We start from the raw sequence: 16,630 nt of genomic DNA, 5'->3' as shown, positions 1-16,630 counted from the left end.
GGTTTGTTTTTTCTTTTTGAATTTTCAAGGTGTTTATTGCCCCGCATCCTCCTCCTTTGGCTGTTCTAGCAGTACTTCTACATGGAGAGGTCTGTATTTATGCGAGCTCTTGCTCAGAGATTAGCTCTGACCTTTTAGCACTAAGGGTCCACTGGAAGGTGTCAAGAACCAGGCTGAGTCTGAAACTTGAATGCAGCATTCTCCTGCTTTGGCTCGGACTTATTTATAAAGCAGCCAGCCTGTCCAGCCCAAAAGATAGATTTAAGTAGCATTTTACTGCAGTGTGTGGGGGCTGGATTCCAGGCCTGTTTCCACCTTGGCCAGAGCAGCTCTGTGACTGCACTAGTGCTGACCTCTTAGTGGAGCTGTGCAAGGAGATGGTCCAAGAGATAGCTTTGCCTATTGATGAAGTCTCTCTAGCACCTGATGGGCAATGTACAAGATGCCCAAAAAACAGAAACTCAACTTTTTGACTCATGAGCATTTTCTAGGACATAGATTGAAAAGTCCTTTGGACCTTAAGAAATGAAAAAATCTTTCTCCCCTAAATGCAGTGTGTATTTCAGTCACAGGAGAGAGCCATTTTAGACCTAGGTGAACCCTCCAAAGTCTTAGACTCTGACATGATGATGCCAGAAGATGGCTTCTAGGTGGACATAATTGCCCCGATCACCACAATCCCTGAGATCTCATGGATAATATTCTTGAAAGATGCTGGAATTATAAGTCAGAGCTTCTAGCTGTTGTAAAGGCTTGAAAATAACCAAGCGCATGCGTAAAGCAGTGTTCTGCTGTGCTGTTAATGGCTTAATATGGACTGAAGGGAAAGATTGTTTCTGGCAGCTGTGTTGAAAATGCAAAGTGCTATGAAACCAAACCAGAGGGAGTGCAAACTTTGGGGAGGCAGCTGGCAGCCTGTCTAGAGTGGGGCTCATTGGGCTTCTCTTCGTCCAACTGCCTCTTCTAATCCAATAGCCCAGAATGCATGACTGCTGAGCCTTGACTCTGCAAATGAACCTTTTGAAGAAAACCTCAAGCCCAGCTTGCTAGAAGGGAAGCTAGGGTCCCTGTGGTCATTCTCTCCATGTGCTTCTACTGAGAAAGGAAATATTCTGGTTGGTAAATACACCAATTTTATAGGAATTTGAGCTCTTTAAAATACAACTAATACTAAAGCTGTATTTTAAAACTTATAGTTAAGCTTTAATACTATTGTAAGGAAAAAAGACATTGCCTGTTTCAAAGAGGCTATGACATACAGTAGGGACTCAATAAATGCTTGTTGAATGAATACCAGAATTATCCCACAGAGCCCATCTAGTTAAATCGCTTATATACAAGGTAGTTAACATGGGGGGCATGTACTAGTGTGCTTCATGAAGGCTGTGGACATGTCACAATCTCTAAAGAGAGAAGCGAAAATCAACCAAATTCCATACTTCTCCAGACAGAGGCTTATAGGAGTGGAATTTTCCTAGCCAGGTGCCCATAGGACACAGGGAAAAATTTCTACCCAGGGAAGGCTTCAATGGCAGGGGCCATCACCGCTTCCCTACCCCGGGCTTGCTTCTGCAGATCAGCTTCCAGATTCGCACACGTGTGCAGGACCTGGGCCACGGCTGTATCTTCCTGGTACAAAAGGCAGGAGCCCTCCAGGTCTGCCCCACGGACAGCTACACCAAGAGGGAGCTGATCGAGTGTGCTCGCGCGGTCACAGAAAAGGTAAGAAGTACCCCTGGTGGTCAGGCCCAGCCTGTGGCCAGGTCCAGGTAGCTGTGATGGAGAAAGAGACAGGAATCCCAGCTAGCCAAGGCAGCTGACGTGTATGGATACAGCAGGGGGCTGAGGGCAATAGCTAGGCCCAGAGAAATCCACTTCCTTAGAGAGCCTGGCTCTGACAAGCTGGGGTCCTTGACTTCCTTAACTCTTAAAGAACCCACTTGCAGACAAACTGGATCCAACTCCCCAGTAGCTGCCTCTTGCTGACACTGTATGCCCTTTTTTCCTTTCTTCCCAAGGAGGCTCCTGGGTGCTATGGACTGAGTCACAGGGACCTGTAGTTCTTTCATGTCATCTCCTGATGTGCAGAAACTGCCTTTGTGAGGAGTGAAGAGGAACACTAGATTTTTTTTTTTTACTGCAATAGTTTGTAGAGGGAATTGCAGTGGAGTTCACTAGAGTCATCTGTAAAGTGATGTAACTATTTAATGCCTAGCTCAGAAAGCTAGTATGCAAAGAGGGATTCTGTGCAGTGATGTGTGTCAGAGTACTTGACCCTGCAGCAGACAGGGAGTTAAACATTGAGTGATTGCAAGCCACCATCCTCCATAAACTTTGTCCTAAACTCTCTTTCTCCCAGGCAGTTTGGTCTGTTTTCAGTAGCACTCTTGTTCTTGCCTAGGATATAGGCAGCAGTCTCATCAGCTGTGAGGAGCACGGGCTGTATCAAGGCATATGTGCATGGGTATTTTTCCCCTTTCCTTGCACTTTGGTTCAGAGCACACACACTGGGAAATGGAATCCATTGATAAGTTTATGCTGGTGCAAAGAGGTGTTCAAGACATGCACCACTCTTTTATGATATTCATTGTCCCTGAACTTCCAGAAGCCTCCTAGTAGACAGCTCTGAGAGGCATGGTGATGAAAGTTCAGATGGGCAGGGGGCGACCCTCACCTGGAAGCAGCTGCCACACTCCTATCCATGACCCCACACCGAGGCCAGGCAGCTGTCTGCCCACCTCCTGGAGCCCGCAGGAGTGCCTGACCTCCATGGACAGCAAGGAAATAAATCTCTGCTCAAGGCAGATGTTTTCTCATGCTTTCAAAGCCCTGGCTTGTTACTCTGGCCGATTTCCCTTGGAGAAGACCTTGAAGCAGGAGTACCACAGACAGGGGAGGGTTTGTTGGTGAACATGGCTGAACACTGCCATCTTCCTGAGCTGGCCTTCACCTTGCTACTTCGTAAGGCAGAGGTCTCCGATGTCCTACACCTGCAGGAACACCAGGGGCAGTGAGATGGCCAGTTCTTGGTAGCAGACCCTCCATGCTGGCTTCTGGCTGTTCCCCTTCCCGCCAGCACCCATGTTGCCTTGGGACTTCCATGTGCGTCTTGGTAGTGTAGCCCCAGTGGGAAGCCCCTGGATTTCCCTCCCTCTTTCTCTCCAGCCCCAAGGGGCTAGCAGATGCTCTTTGAATACCTGCTGACCTGTGTGGCATTCACAGTGACCAGGCCTCTGTTTCTGAACTCCTTTTTCTTTAATCAAGGTTAAAAACAGTTCCCCCTGCCCCATAATTTGCTACGGGCCATGTCAGCCATCCTTTTGAGAGTTCGTGACAGAAACTGGGTTCCTCCTGCTCCTCTCTCCCCACCAGCTCTGTGCCAGTCTGACTTGTCTTTTCTTGGTGGCACCTGGGGTTTTTAAAGGAGGATCAGCCGAAAAGAAAAGAAAAGAAAAGAAAAAAGAAAAGAAAAGAAAAGAAAAGAAAAGAAAAGAAAAGAAAGCTGTTGAGGTTGGGCTGGCCCTGGGACATGACCAGGTAGTGGGGGTGCTGGGCAGACCTCCCGGTGCCCTGCCTGCTGATATCTGAGCAACACAGAGGAGAGGATGACCCAGACATAATGCTTTTCGAACACTGTGGCCAGCACGTGGCCAGCATGTCTCAAGAAATGTAATCACAGAACGTTTTCAGGGCAGCTACTCTGTTACACCCGGAAATGGATATATGACCTCTTGACCTCACAGAGTCTCCAGCCACTTGCCTGAAGCAGCCCTGGGTTACTTTTGTTCTTGTTTCTCTCAGGCTTTGCAAAGCCTATTTGAAGGACAAATGAAACAGCTACTCATTGCTTCTTGCTCAAACACCCGACCAGGCTTAGGCCAGGACAAAGCATGAATCTGGGAACTCAACCCAGGTCCCCCAAGGAGATGGCAGGAATCCAGGTGCTTGAGCCACTGGTGCTGTTAGCTAGGAGGTGTGATAGCTGGAAGCTGGCATAGGGAGCACAGCTGGGTCTTGAACCCAGGTACTCTCCATGTGGAATGCAGGTGTCCCAGTCAACAACTTAACCACTAGGCTGAAGTCCCCCAAAGGCTGTTTCTAACCTTTGGGCAGTGGGCTCCTCTGAGGGCCAGGAAACAGGGCTATGAACTCCTGGAGGCAGAGCTATGTCTCTGCTAGAAGGAAGTTGGGAGTATATTCCAAGGGAGTCTTTGAACTGTGTCTTGTGGGTGAAGGGTCTGTGGCTGGGCAGGAGGGAGGGGCCCAGCAGGCAGGACACAGACTCAGTTTGGCCAGTTCACTATGTCTATGGAAGTGGTGGAGAGCAGGGCTGGTGGACACATGCTACAGACACTGGTGAACAGGGTATGGCAGGGTCAGGCGTGTGTGCCAGGGAAGCTTACCTGCAACAGTGAGGGTATGCTGGAGAGCTGGAAGGAAGCATACACTGAGACTCACCCCTAGCCAACCTGCTGGACCTTGGTCCCTGGAATCCTTATCCAGTGGTGGATGATGATTTGGGTCAGGTACGTGTGTGGATCCTTTCTGGATCCCATCCTGAGGCATCCAGTGGAAGGGTGCAGATGGCCACACTGGCTATAGGAGCCTATTTTCTTCCACATCTTGGTGGTTTCAGACACTTGTTTTTCCCTCCTACTGCTCTCAGCAACTCTGGTCAGAAATAATAGCCCCATTTTATAGACAAGGAACCCAAGGCTTAGAGAGGTGAGGCATGTGGCCCTTATGTGGGGTTCAGACTGAGGCTGTGAATTCCCAAGCTATGTTAACTCATGGGGGAGAAGATAATTGAGTCCACATACTTGTGGGTCATGTTTTCTCTCTGTCATGCTCCAATTCACACACTTTTTCTATCCTCAGGTGTCCCTGGTACTGTCAGCGCTCCAGGCTGGGAACAAGGGGACACAGGCATGCATCACAGCTGCTACAGCAGTGTCTGGAATCATCGCCGACCTGGACACCACTATCATGTTTGCAACAGCAGGAACACTGAATGCGGAGAACAGCGAGACCTTCGCAGATCACAGGTATGGGGTCTCCTGGACAGAGAGTTCTGGGCCGGACTGCCCCCTGACACTCAAGGTTGACTTTGGAGCCATAGCCAGGAACCAGAGATGCAATTCCCCCCATTCCAATTCTGGGTTAACTCCTGGCTGCAGTTGCCTTGGCAAGGCCAGACCAGGTGATTTCATAGAACTTACGCAGGCCACAGGTGGGACACCCTCCACCACTGCCACAAGATGAGGAGGAGCACCACCCTTTGGCCTTCAGAACCCTTAACAAAAGCCCCTGGGAAAGTTCCCTTCTCTGCACTACTGCAAGTCCTCAGGTTTTGCCCTTTCCCTGTACTGTCCCGACCTCAGGGAGAACATTCTGAAGACAGCCAAGGCCTTGGTGGAAGACACAAAACTGCTTGTGTCTGGGGCTGCATCCACTCCAGACAAGCTGGCCCAAGCAGCGCAGTCTTCGGCAGCCACCATCACCCAGCTTGCTGAGGTAGTTAAGCTTGGGGCAGCCAGCTTGGGCTCCAACGACCCTGAGACCCAGGTAAGCATATAGCCTGGGGAATGCCTTCCTTGTGTTCCTATGAGCGCTGGATGACAAGCATCCATTGGACATGGGGGACCCTTTGAAGACAACAGGTTACATGATGAAACTTTCAGAACCTGTGATCCAGGCAGCATGGAGGCAGGGCCTGCCAAGGAGTGTGCTATGGGATTATAGACCTGGGAAAAACCTCCAAGGGGGCCTCAACACATCTGGTGCTGGATTGGATGCAGTAGGCATTGGGAGATAAGGTGAGGTGCAAGTGTGGTCCCCCCACTCGGGCTGCAGCAGTGCGTGGACTGGAGCTCCATGTACCCATATAGACCTCTCTGAAAGCAGGGCTGCCCTGGGAGGGAAGTGGAAGGTGAGTACCTTTCAGGGGCAGGTGGAATTAGATGTTCTAGGGAGATGTGCACTTGGACCTAATAAGTGGTCATGAGCTAGCCCAGGGACAGCAATGTGGATTCAGAAATTGTTGCTTTCTTGACAGCACTTGGCAACCACAGCAAGGAAAGCAGGGAGGGAAAGAAGAAAGTCGTTCAGGCAAAGAGCCCCTTAGGAATCCAGCCCTGAGGGACATGTCCACAGGAGATGCACAGGGAGCTAGTGAAGCAGCTGCTGCCACTGTGAAAGGAAAGTCAGAGGCATGGCACTGAGGGGAGAGGATCTGAATCCACCACAGATGGTGGAGAATTGAGAAATATCCAAGTCTACATGCAAGCCTTGGGTCTCAGTGCTGGGTGAGGCGATGGGGTGGCAGCCAGATGTAGATGAGGAAATGAACTCTGCTGTTGTTTATGTCAGCCTGGAGAAGTTTGCTTGTTCCTTGGTCCCCCATTCAATAGATTCCTTAAAGACCATCACCCTAGTTTGTTCTTTGGGGGTCTTTGTATCTGGCACAGCAGCACCTGGCATGCAGTGGATGTCCCCACAGATACACATTGAAGTGACAGCCAGCCATAGTCATCCTTGCATAGATGTTACCTGCTCCTAAGTGTGCCAAACTTCATAGACCCCTGTTCTCTCCATGCTCAGCCCCAGCTCTCAGTAGACACTTGTGTTTTCATTGATAAATTGATCCTGTTTGAACAAAACTGAACACAGAACCCAGGTGGATGGCAGTCACTGTGTTGGTTGACCTGAGGCTGCAGGCTTTGGTCCCACCTGGCCCAAGCCCTCCCTTTCTGATATTCTTTGAGTGAAGCTGGGATCCATGAGGAAACCTTTCTCATGCTGTTGTTTCTTTCCTGTGGCTGGATTTCTGATAACCTCCCAGAACAATCTGACTACTCTTTGGAATGTTGAGCATTTTCCAGAATCCCTGCCTGCAGGGTTTGTTCAAAACCCTCCCAGAGGTATGGAAAGTTTATGAACATATGCTTAGAATTGGCCCACATGGCAGAAGCATGTGCTCCTGACCCAACCCAGCTTGAGGAGAAGCACATTGGCTTAAGAATGTAGAAAAACCTCTTGGGTTGTTGCAGGCACTTCCTCTTCCTATTTGCTTATGGTGGTAGTTTTCTGCACAGAGAGAGCAGAAAGAATCATAAACTAGGGCCATGTGGGTCCACAATGCTGCTTCAGTGCTGGTCAGCATGAGCCTCCTCCCATGCCTGCTTGGAAGTTGTGTGCAGCGTAGCCCTGCCCACACTGGGCATACAGCCATAACTCAGGGTCTTGAATCTCACTTGTCTTGCGTGATTGACACTTCATATCCACTGATGAGAACTCTCTCTCCCCACTCCCACCACCTGCAGCAACAGCCACCATACTCCTTGTTGAATTTGAGTTTCAGGCTCATCATGTACACAGAAGCATGATATGTCCTTCTGTGAGTGGCCTTGTTTCACTTAGGCATTTGTTGTGAATGTCAGAGTTTCCTCCTTTTTTTGTGGGGGGGAAGCTAAGTATTATTCCATTGTCTTTGTTTTCCCTGTTTTATATATTGTAAATGATCCTGCTATGAACATTGAAGTTCTGATAGCTTATTGAATTCCTGATTTCAGTTCTTTTAAGTACATGCCAGAGGAGAGATTGCTGGATCATAGGTTTGTTTATTATTTATGTTGATTTATTTGCTGTTTTGTTTTGGAGGGACTTGCATACTGGTTTCTAAACTACCTGGGCCACTTTGCATTCTCAGCAACAGTATACAGCATGCACACTGGTCTCTTTCTCTACATTCTATCCATACCTCACTTTTTGTTTTAGTAATAGCTGTCCTTGCAGGTGTAAGGAGGCCCCACTGTGCTTTTGACTTCATTTCCTTGATGATCGGTGACACTGAGCTTCTTTGCATAAAACTCTTAGCCAGTTTTTCTTTTTTGGAGAAATGTCTCTTCAAGTCCTTGGTCTTTTTTTTTTTTTTTTTTAGGATCTATTTATTTATTTGAAAGATAGAGTTATAGCAAAAGAGATGCACAGAAAGAAATGTTCGATCCACTGGTTCATTTCCCAAGTGTCTGTGATGATCAGGGCTGGGCCAAGGCAAGGCTAAGAGCTAAGAACTCCATTCTGGTCTCCCAAGTGGCTGAGATAGCTGTGGCCGCCCTCACCAGCTGCTTTCCTAGGCTCTTCTCTTGAGCAGAGAGCTGGATTGGAAATAAGGCAGACAGGACTTTAAACGTCACTCAAATATGAGATGCCGGCATGGCAAGTGGTAGCTTTACTCACTCTGCCACAGTGTGGGCCCCCCAGCCTATGTTTATTTTTGTGCTATTGCTCTAGGATCCTACTCTTAGTAGGTCTCTATTTCTTGAAGTGCCAACTTCAAATGAGACCTTGCTTGTCAGTTGTCAAGTGGCAGGGGATGGGATGGTGTGTGCTGTGGGTTTGGGCAGCAGGTCCTAGTTGGCATGACTCTGTCTGCCCTTGTCATCCCTCTCCCTGCCGCTGTGACTTCAGGAAGGAGTGCAAATGCACCTCCCTACCGGTGCTTTTCTCACGTGCCCTGACTCACCCTGTGGGCTCTAAGACTGAGGTTGCTGGTCCTTGAACAAGGCACATGAGGGGTTGGCAGAGGGTAGGAAATGGCTAAATTGCTTGCTTTGATTTAGCTGTCTGGAGCTTTGGGTCTAGTAGGGTGTCATGTCTGTTATCCCTACTCACCTTCAGCAGGTTTTGGCAGGATAGGTGGGGCTGAGTCAGAACTCTGAGCCTGGTGTGTGAGGTTGCTTCACATAGTTTGTGGCACATGGAATTTAAAGACATTTGTGGAAGCAGTTGTTCAGCACAACGGTTAAGCTGCTGCTTGGGATGTATGCATCCCACATCAGTGTGCCTGGTTTGAGTCCCAGCTTCTCAACTTCCAACCCAGCTTCCTGCTGCTGCTGACCCTGAGAGGCAGGAAAGGTGTAAAGGTTTCAACGTTGGAGATGACACCCGAATGACCATAAGAGCCGAGTTTCAGGTAGAGAGGAGAAGAGCCAAGGCCCTAAGCAGTAATGACTCAGGATTGACCATGGGAAGGAAAGAAGACACCTCTGTTTCCATCACAGATTGAACATTGAGCAAGGAAGGAAATCTTCCCAGCTAGAGCCAGAGGGGCAGGAATGGTGGTGCCAGTGAAGCCTTGCAACCCAGTGTAGGCTGAGGGATGGGCTCTCAAGAATGAGGGCATCAGTCTGGGAGGTGAATGGTATGTCTCCAGGGTTGCAAGTTGTGAATTTGTAAACATGCTGTTTTTAGACCTATGTTCCCCAGGCTTTCTCAGCTGCAGCTGCCCCTGAAAGTCCTCATTCCTACACCAGAAGCCCCAGTGGTGGCAAGCAAGCTTTAGAGCTACTCTCTCTCATACCTAATGTCCCAGCCTGCCCTTGGCCTGCAAGGTCCTATGGAAACCAGCCAACATCTGCTCACTTAATTCTGTGCTTTCAGGTGGTGCTGATCAATGCTATCAAAGACGTGGCCAAGGCCCTTTCTGATCTCATTGGTGCAACCAAGGGAGCTGCCAGCAAGCCAGCTGATGACCCTTCCATGTACCAGCTCAAGGGGGCCGCCAAGGTACTATGCAAGCTGGAAGGATGGGAGAATCTGTATGAGAGCAATGGGAGAATACACATCAGGGTCCTTTTTTTCACTTAAAAAGAGTTGTCTTTGCTTACAGTGTTCATAAGAGCAAGCATTTAACCTAATACTTGGAAACACCAGTTAAGACCTTGCATGACACAGCAGAATGTCTGGGTTTAATTCCCATCTCTCATTCCCAGTTCGAGCTTCCTGCTAATGCAGGCCATGGGAGGTACTAGGTGATGGCTCAAGTGCAATCACATTGGAGACCCAGATTGTTTTCCCAGTTTGGGCCCAGTCAATCTAGTCCTGGCTATCGTGTACATCTGGAGAGTGACCCGACAGGTGGTAGCACTCACTCTCATACATTCGTGTTTTCTCTCTCTCTCTCTTTCTCTCTCTTTCTCTCTCTCTCTCTCTTTCTCTCTCTCTCTCTCTCTCTCTCTCTCTTTAAAAAAATATAAAATGTTTTAAACAATTGAAAGGGGCAGCCACTTCAGGCAATATCCTGCTCTCTTGCTCTACAGGTGATGGTGACCAATGTTACCTCTCTCCTCAAGACTGTGAAGGCAGTAGAGGATGAAGCCACTCGGGGCACAAGGGCCCTGGAGGCCACCATCGAGTACATAAAGCAAGAGCTCACGGTAAGGAGCCCTCTCCCAGGGCATCTGCCGACCCCAGAGTTGAAGCATCAAAATGTATCACCTGGAACCCCTGAATGAGGGAGGCCTCCTCACCTGCCTGTGGCAGCCTTGCAATGTTGAGACCCCAGCGGGGACACAGAGTCTGGCTAGGAGTAGTCTGTCACTGTAATTAGGGACTTCATTGGAATATGTCATGTAGAATGGATTCAGGCTCCAGCCTGAACCCAAAGCCTAATGGAAGATTCCTGGATCAGGCACGTAAGTACAACTGTTGCCACTTGGCCTGAGCTTTATTCATGAGTATGTGCCTAAGCTCCCAGATTTTGCATACTTTGGCTAACAGCTCACACTGCTGCATGCCTGTAGAATTTGGAATCTGAGATTCATTATTAAGGGGCTACCCAACAGATGCAGCTGCAGCAGGAGGGCGGTACTGGGGAGACTGACTTGGCTTCCACTTGTTCTGTACCTTTGGCAGGGGGTCAGGATCACCTGTCAAGTGACCTGAGGATCAGAACCAGAAATAAGCAATACTGTGGGGCTTATGTGATGGGGGCTTGGATTCTGGGGTCTTGAATGGATCCGGTTGTAGTTGGCAGTATGCTAGGTTCACACTTAAAAGAGAAAGGGAGAAAGACAGGTGCTACTCTAGGCTGGTGGTATTCTTATACTCTGCTGCCTAGCACCTTTCCATGGCTGTGTGGGCTGGGTGTTTCCTACTCTAAGTCTGGGCGCAGGCTCTGATAGTTGTGGCACCCAATGGTGCCAAAGGAAGATTTGAACTTTGGAGCTCTTCTAGGGAGTGACTGGTGCTTGTCTTTCCCAGCAGGCTGATGGAATCTGTGATTGACCTCAAAGCCGTGTTTCTGGGGGAGGGGAGGAGGCAGGTGCCCAATGTGGAGCACACTGTCCATGTGGCTCACCACACCACAGCATTCAGGAGTGCACCTGGGAGTCAGAGTCCTGGCTGCTTCATCTGCCCCTGCCCATTTTGAGGCTGTAGTGACATTTGGCAATGGTGCTATGTGTCCCGGGTGCTGACTGGTTCCTACCTCCCTGCTACCTCTGGGAAGCCTTCCCACGTGCCAACTAGTTACCTTGCACTGAAGATAGCCACGGCTAAAGGGAAGGTCATCAAGTACAGGCAGAAGAGCACATTTAGCCCACAGTCAGGACACCCATCCCTCTTGTTAGGAGTCAAGCTAAAGAAAAATGAGCAAAAAAAGGAGAAAAAAGAAGAAATGAACAACTTGACTGACAGGGGAAACTTCAAGCTCTAAAGGGGTGTGTATGAGCATGCATGTTAAATAATTCACAGTGTCAACATGACACACTCAACACAAATAGCTCTGCACAGTTATGCAGTTCTAACTGTAAGCTATGCTATGAATAGGAGGAACTGATGCTTTGTTTCCCCTCCCTCACAGCTTCTCAAAGAGGGATGTGAGGGTACAGAGTGATACATTCAGGTCAGTCCTGCCCCAGTACCAGCACTGGGATTACTGAGATTCTGGAAACTGCCGAGGCACCAGCGTGGACCCTGAGGCTGGAGTGGGAGATGGGGGTGAGGAAGAGAACCAAGATGATATGCAACCACCCTGAATGAAAGGCATATAAATGCTGGGAGTGAGTTTCCACAGACAAATAGGTTCATGTTGTAGACGGATCTCCCCCATTGTTTCACTCCCATGAATGTCAAGTGTTGCCTTAAGAATGTCATTCATGCAAGAATCTTGAAAACAGGAACATTCCTATACTTCAGTTCCCAATTTCCTGCCTTTGGACTGCCTCTTGCAATAGCTGGCTGTGTTTTCAACCCAGTTGGAAAAGAAATAAGGGATTTTCACCCTGTGTGATTCTTATCACCTCTTCTCTGCCTGACTCCTAGGTGTTCCAGTCCAAAGAGATCCCTGAAAAGACCTCATCACCTGAAGAATCCATAAGGATGACAAAAGGCATTACCATGGCAACAGCCAAAGCCGTGGCAGCAGGGAACTCGTGTAGACAGGAGGATGTAATTGCGACCGCCAATCTGAGCCGCAAAGCTGTGTCAGACATGTTGACGGCTTGTAAGGTAAAGGGCCTTGTCCTTGCCCCTGCTGGACAGCTTGGTGGCTGTCATAATAGAGTTGTTTGTGGTCTTCTGAAGGAGGAGAAGGGCTGGACAATATGACAGCAAGCAGCTTAGGACATGCACCTTGGTCCTAAGAGGCAGACTGAAGATAACGTGTGCCGGAGCAGGTGTTTGTTACAGCAGTTAAGCACATCCCACATTGGAATGCCTGGGTTCAGGTCCCACTGGGAAATCTAGTTTCTACTAATGTGCACCTCTGGTAGGAAGCAGCAGGCCTGGGATCAGTTACTGGGGTCTCTGCCATCCTAGCCTGAGACCTGGATTTAATTCCTGGCTCCTGGCTTTGGACTGGCCCAGCTCCAGCTGCTGTGAATATTGTGGGAGTGAACCAGTGGATGGAATATCTTTCTCTCTGTGTCTGCATTTCAAGTAAAAGGAGGGAAATGCTTAAAAAGATCTAATTGTTTTTAAAAAGCAGCGTAGAGGTCCATCTGTAGGAAGACACTCGCTCAGGTGCTTTGTGGTTGTGAAGGATGGGACCAGTCCTGCTGACCTAGCCTTTCCAGTTACTCACCAGGCAGCAAGCCTTGCAAGCAGAGGCTGCAGTGCTAATTCAGGATCCACCTCTTCCACTTGCCCCATTTCCTGCCTCCATACATTTACCATTTTGCCCCAAGTGAGGTGTTGCCACCACTGGTTGAGAAAATGAGTTAGATCAACACCACACAGCTTGGGGAGCTACCTTCTGACCTTCTCTCCCTACAGAATGTTCTTGAAGACTTATGATCCTCTAGTAGGTGACTGGAGCAGCTGGCCTGAACCCACACTTAGGGAGGGAGCCCCATGACCTTGATTTTACTTTGTCGTTTTAGGAAAGTGACTGACCCCAGTGATGGGCATTTGGTCCAGCAGTTAAGATACTTGCTTTCCCTATTAGAGTCCCTAGATTCCACACCAGCCTCTGTTCCTGCACACCCTGAAGGCAGTCATGGATGGCTCAAGTAGTTGAGTCCTTGTCATCCACTTGGGAAACCCAGGTTGAATTCCCAGCTCCTAGCTTCTGGCCTACCCTGCCCTTGCCATTGTGTGCTTTTCAAATAGGGAGGGAACCAGTAGATGGGTACTCTCTGTCTGCCTATGTCTCTGTGTATGGTGTCTGCATCTTTCTCTCTCTGGCACTAAAGTAAGTAAATTTTTTAGATAAGGTCCCCTATAAGGGCTCTCATGGAATTCTACATCCCACTGAGTACCCCCATGACTCTGGCTTCTGCTCAATGTCTCGTTGGTGATCACCACCATGGTGAGTGTGGGGTGCAGGGATTAACCACATACTTGGAAAAGTGGCTGTTATATAATGGCCATCTTTGTGGTGAAGTGAGTTCTGTTTGGCTGGTCACTGTAGGAACCAAGTCTGAGGCTTCAGGGGATACCCCAGAGGGGTGAGGTGGCATGGAGGCAACTAGTAGGGAAGAGAAGAGGAGGAGGAAAACAGAATAAAAATGATGCACAGGGACCTGGTCACCAGGGCAGCAGCAGTTGCTGGGACTCTTGTGCCCTGGGGAGTTAAAGAGTGAGCATGAAGGCAGGAAGGTAGAGGTGGGAGAAGGGAATGGACACCTCCATGAAGGATCATGAGGACTATGCCAGGAAGGTTGGGCTCTGTCCTGAGGTAACCAATACTAATCATTTTGATGTGCTTGGTGGATGTCACCTGCTGGAAGAGGTAATTTCCCTGGGAGTTAATTTTCTGAATCAAAGAACAGTGTTTTACAGCAGGACATGCCCCTCAGGCACTGGGATCCCAAGGCACCCAGTACTGTGGAGAGGCTGTCACCTGCATTCTGTCATGTGCTCTTGAGTGACAAAGATAAAAGTCATTATTCTCATTTTTCAGATGATAGAGCAGAGGCTCAGAGGAGTTAAAAGATGGGGCTGGTGTTGTGATACAGGGAGTTAAGCCACTACTTAGGACCCCTATATTACCCCTCTGAGGGTCTGCTTGAGTCCCAGCTACTCTGCTTCTAATCCAGCCTCCTGCTGATGCACCCAGAGGCAGAAAATGATGGCCTATGTCCTTGAGTTGCTGACATTCATATGGGAGACCCTGATGGAATTCCTGAATACTGGCTTCAGCTTGGCCAGCCCCGGTTATTGGAGGTATTTGGGAAATCAACAAGCACCTGGGCTATTTCTCTCTCAAATTAACCAATGCTTTTGTTTTGTTTTGTTTGTTTTGTTTTTGTTTTTGTTTTCAAGGGAGAGGTTTAGTCCCACAGCTCTTGACAGTGAGAACCAGAACTGATACCAGCTCTTCCAATTGATTGCCCGTGGCTTCCTAGCCACAATGCTCTGGGTTTCTTCCATTGATGAATGACAGGCTCCTTTGGCCCCATGTCACAAACATGAAATAAAAGGGGAAATAACAACAAAAAAACCATAATAGAGGTGGAAGTGGAATGTAATTCGTGTTTTCAGGTCACTTTATCAGAGGTTGCTCCTGTTTTCAGGGAAGCAGATCATGTAACAAAGCGTGTGGCACTGTGTACTCAGCCTCAGCTCCCTTCTGGGTCACATCTGGATTTTGTAGGACACGTCAGAACCAGAGCCCTGCAGCCCATATGTCCCCTTTACATGGCCAAGCTGGACATGAGGACTAGAGTCCATGCCAAACCTGAGGCTATTCGTAGGATGGAACTTATTGCTCAAATTTCATTAACACTTCACTTAAAAGAAAATTTTTAATTTTTTATTGGAAAGTCAGATTTGCAAAAAAGAATCAGAGAAAGATCTTCCATCTGCTGGTTCACTCCCCAAATGGCGGGAATAGCTCGAGCTGAGCCAATCCAAAGCTAAGAGCCAAGAGCTTCTTCCAGGTGCAAGGTCCCAAGGCTTTGGGCCATCCTCTAATGCTTTCCCCACAAACAGGAAGCTGGAAGGCAAGTGGAGCTGCCAGGACATGAACTGGCACCCATACGGGATCCCAGAGAATGCAAGGCAAGAACTTCAGCCACTAGGCTACCATGCAGGGTCCATCCATTAACACTTCTATTTCCTTTGGTCCTCCTGCATCTGAAACTGAGGCAGCTGAGCCAACAGGTTTGCATGCGCAGCACACACAGAAAACCAGGATGCCAAGGAATGGCCTAGAAGGAAGTCTTTTGGCCATGGTACCGTCTTGGAGCTTGGAGGTTGAGCAGGATAACCAGGGGCAAACATGAGGGTACAGGAAGTTATCTTCTGGTTCATTTTATGGGAACGGAGCTTATGCTAACTCCTCCAGCAGAGTCTTCCCTGGGGCCTGAGTTAACACGCATGTGTGTTTCTTGCTGGTTACTTGCCCATGCTTGTGCCAGGTACAGTTTCTTGGCTGCTGTTGTCAGTGATGTCACAGGGCTGACCTGTGGCTGGGAGTCATCAGCAGCACTGATGTAATCACTGCAAAACCCTCTGCCAATGAATATTATCTTCCCCCTGCTAGCAATGTTTACATCATCTGCATATTTTATAATCATGACTTTAACTGTTAAAAGCGTCTGTAGGCGTATCTGTTTTTGTCCTGTGATTCAGGTTATTTCTTCAGGCAAGAGTCCCAGAAGCAACATTTGTGGTTCAAATGGGATGGTTTTAATCAATGCCAGATTGTTCTCCCAAAGGGTCCTACCAAGTGACACAGTCACTAGACAGTAGTAGACAGAAATACCTGGGTTCCTCTGCAGGGACCTTGTCTTTTACCTGCCTGAGGTGACTGAGTGGTGGTGTCACCTATGTCTTCCCACAGTGATGTCACAGTAGACACTGGCTGTAGCCTCACCCTCCAGGCACTGGACTTCAAGGCTGAACAAGCATAGGAGTGCTGGCGACAGGCTCCTGGCTGCTGCTTCTGAGAATGCAGATGAATCATTCCTGCTCCCAAGTCACAAGTGTGGGCACCGTTCAGTGCAGGGGTGAGGGTCAAGTGAGGTCCCACCTGCCCCTAATGCCACTCTGCAGGAAAGGGGCTACGCTCGTGAACCCTGGTCCCTTATCCACTTCCCTCTTGACCTTTCATGCCACTGTATCATTTGTGTCTGTCCCCATTCGTGATTTATGTGTAGTTCTCTATTTTATAGATTTCTCTAAGCCACTGAAATTCTTTCCATAAAGAAGCTATAAAAGGTAGAATGACTACATGGATAGGATTACCAGGTTTCTCAAATGAAAAATAGGGTATCCCGTCCTGGCACTAACATTTGTTTTTCCAAGCTTATCTGAAGTTGAGATATAACTGAGCATGTTTTATCTGGCAACCCTGTGCATGGGTATGCCGTGGGAAGCAATAGCTCCTAAATGACTCCAGGTG

At 48.7% G+C, this 16,630-nt stretch overlaps 1 protein-coding gene across 4 annotated transcripts in view; it reads left to right on the top strand.

Moving 5' to 3' along the window:
- The window catches only part of TLN2 (talin 2), a 462,999-nt gene that overhangs the window by 416,028 nt on the left and 30,341 nt on the right, over positions 1-16,630 (top strand). For all 4 annotated transcript variants that reach the window (XM_058665748.1, XM_058665745.1, XM_058665746.1 and 1 more), the window contains 6 exons: positions 1,576-1,722; positions 4,879-5,045; positions 5,382-5,565; positions 9,442-9,567; positions 10,101-10,217; positions 12,106-12,291. In XM_058665748.1, the coding sequence (XP_058521731.1) occupies positions 1,576-1,722; positions 4,879-5,045; positions 5,382-5,565; positions 9,442-9,567; positions 10,101-10,217; positions 12,106-12,291 (927 nt within the window). The remainder of the gene's footprint in view (positions 1-1,575; positions 1,723-4,878; positions 5,046-5,381; positions 5,566-9,441; positions 9,568-10,100; positions 10,218-12,105; positions 12,292-16,630) is intronic.

Source organism: Ochotona princeps, chromosome 6 (assembly GCF_030435755.1).
Source record: "Ochotona princeps isolate mOchPri1 chromosome 6, mOchPri1.hap1, whole genome shotgun sequence".
Lineage (NCBI taxonomy): Eukaryota > Metazoa > Chordata > Mammalia > Lagomorpha > Ochotonidae > Ochotona > Ochotona princeps.
The sequence above is the reverse complement of the archived record's forward strand: the minus strand, read 5'-3'. Positions and strand labels throughout refer to the sequence as shown.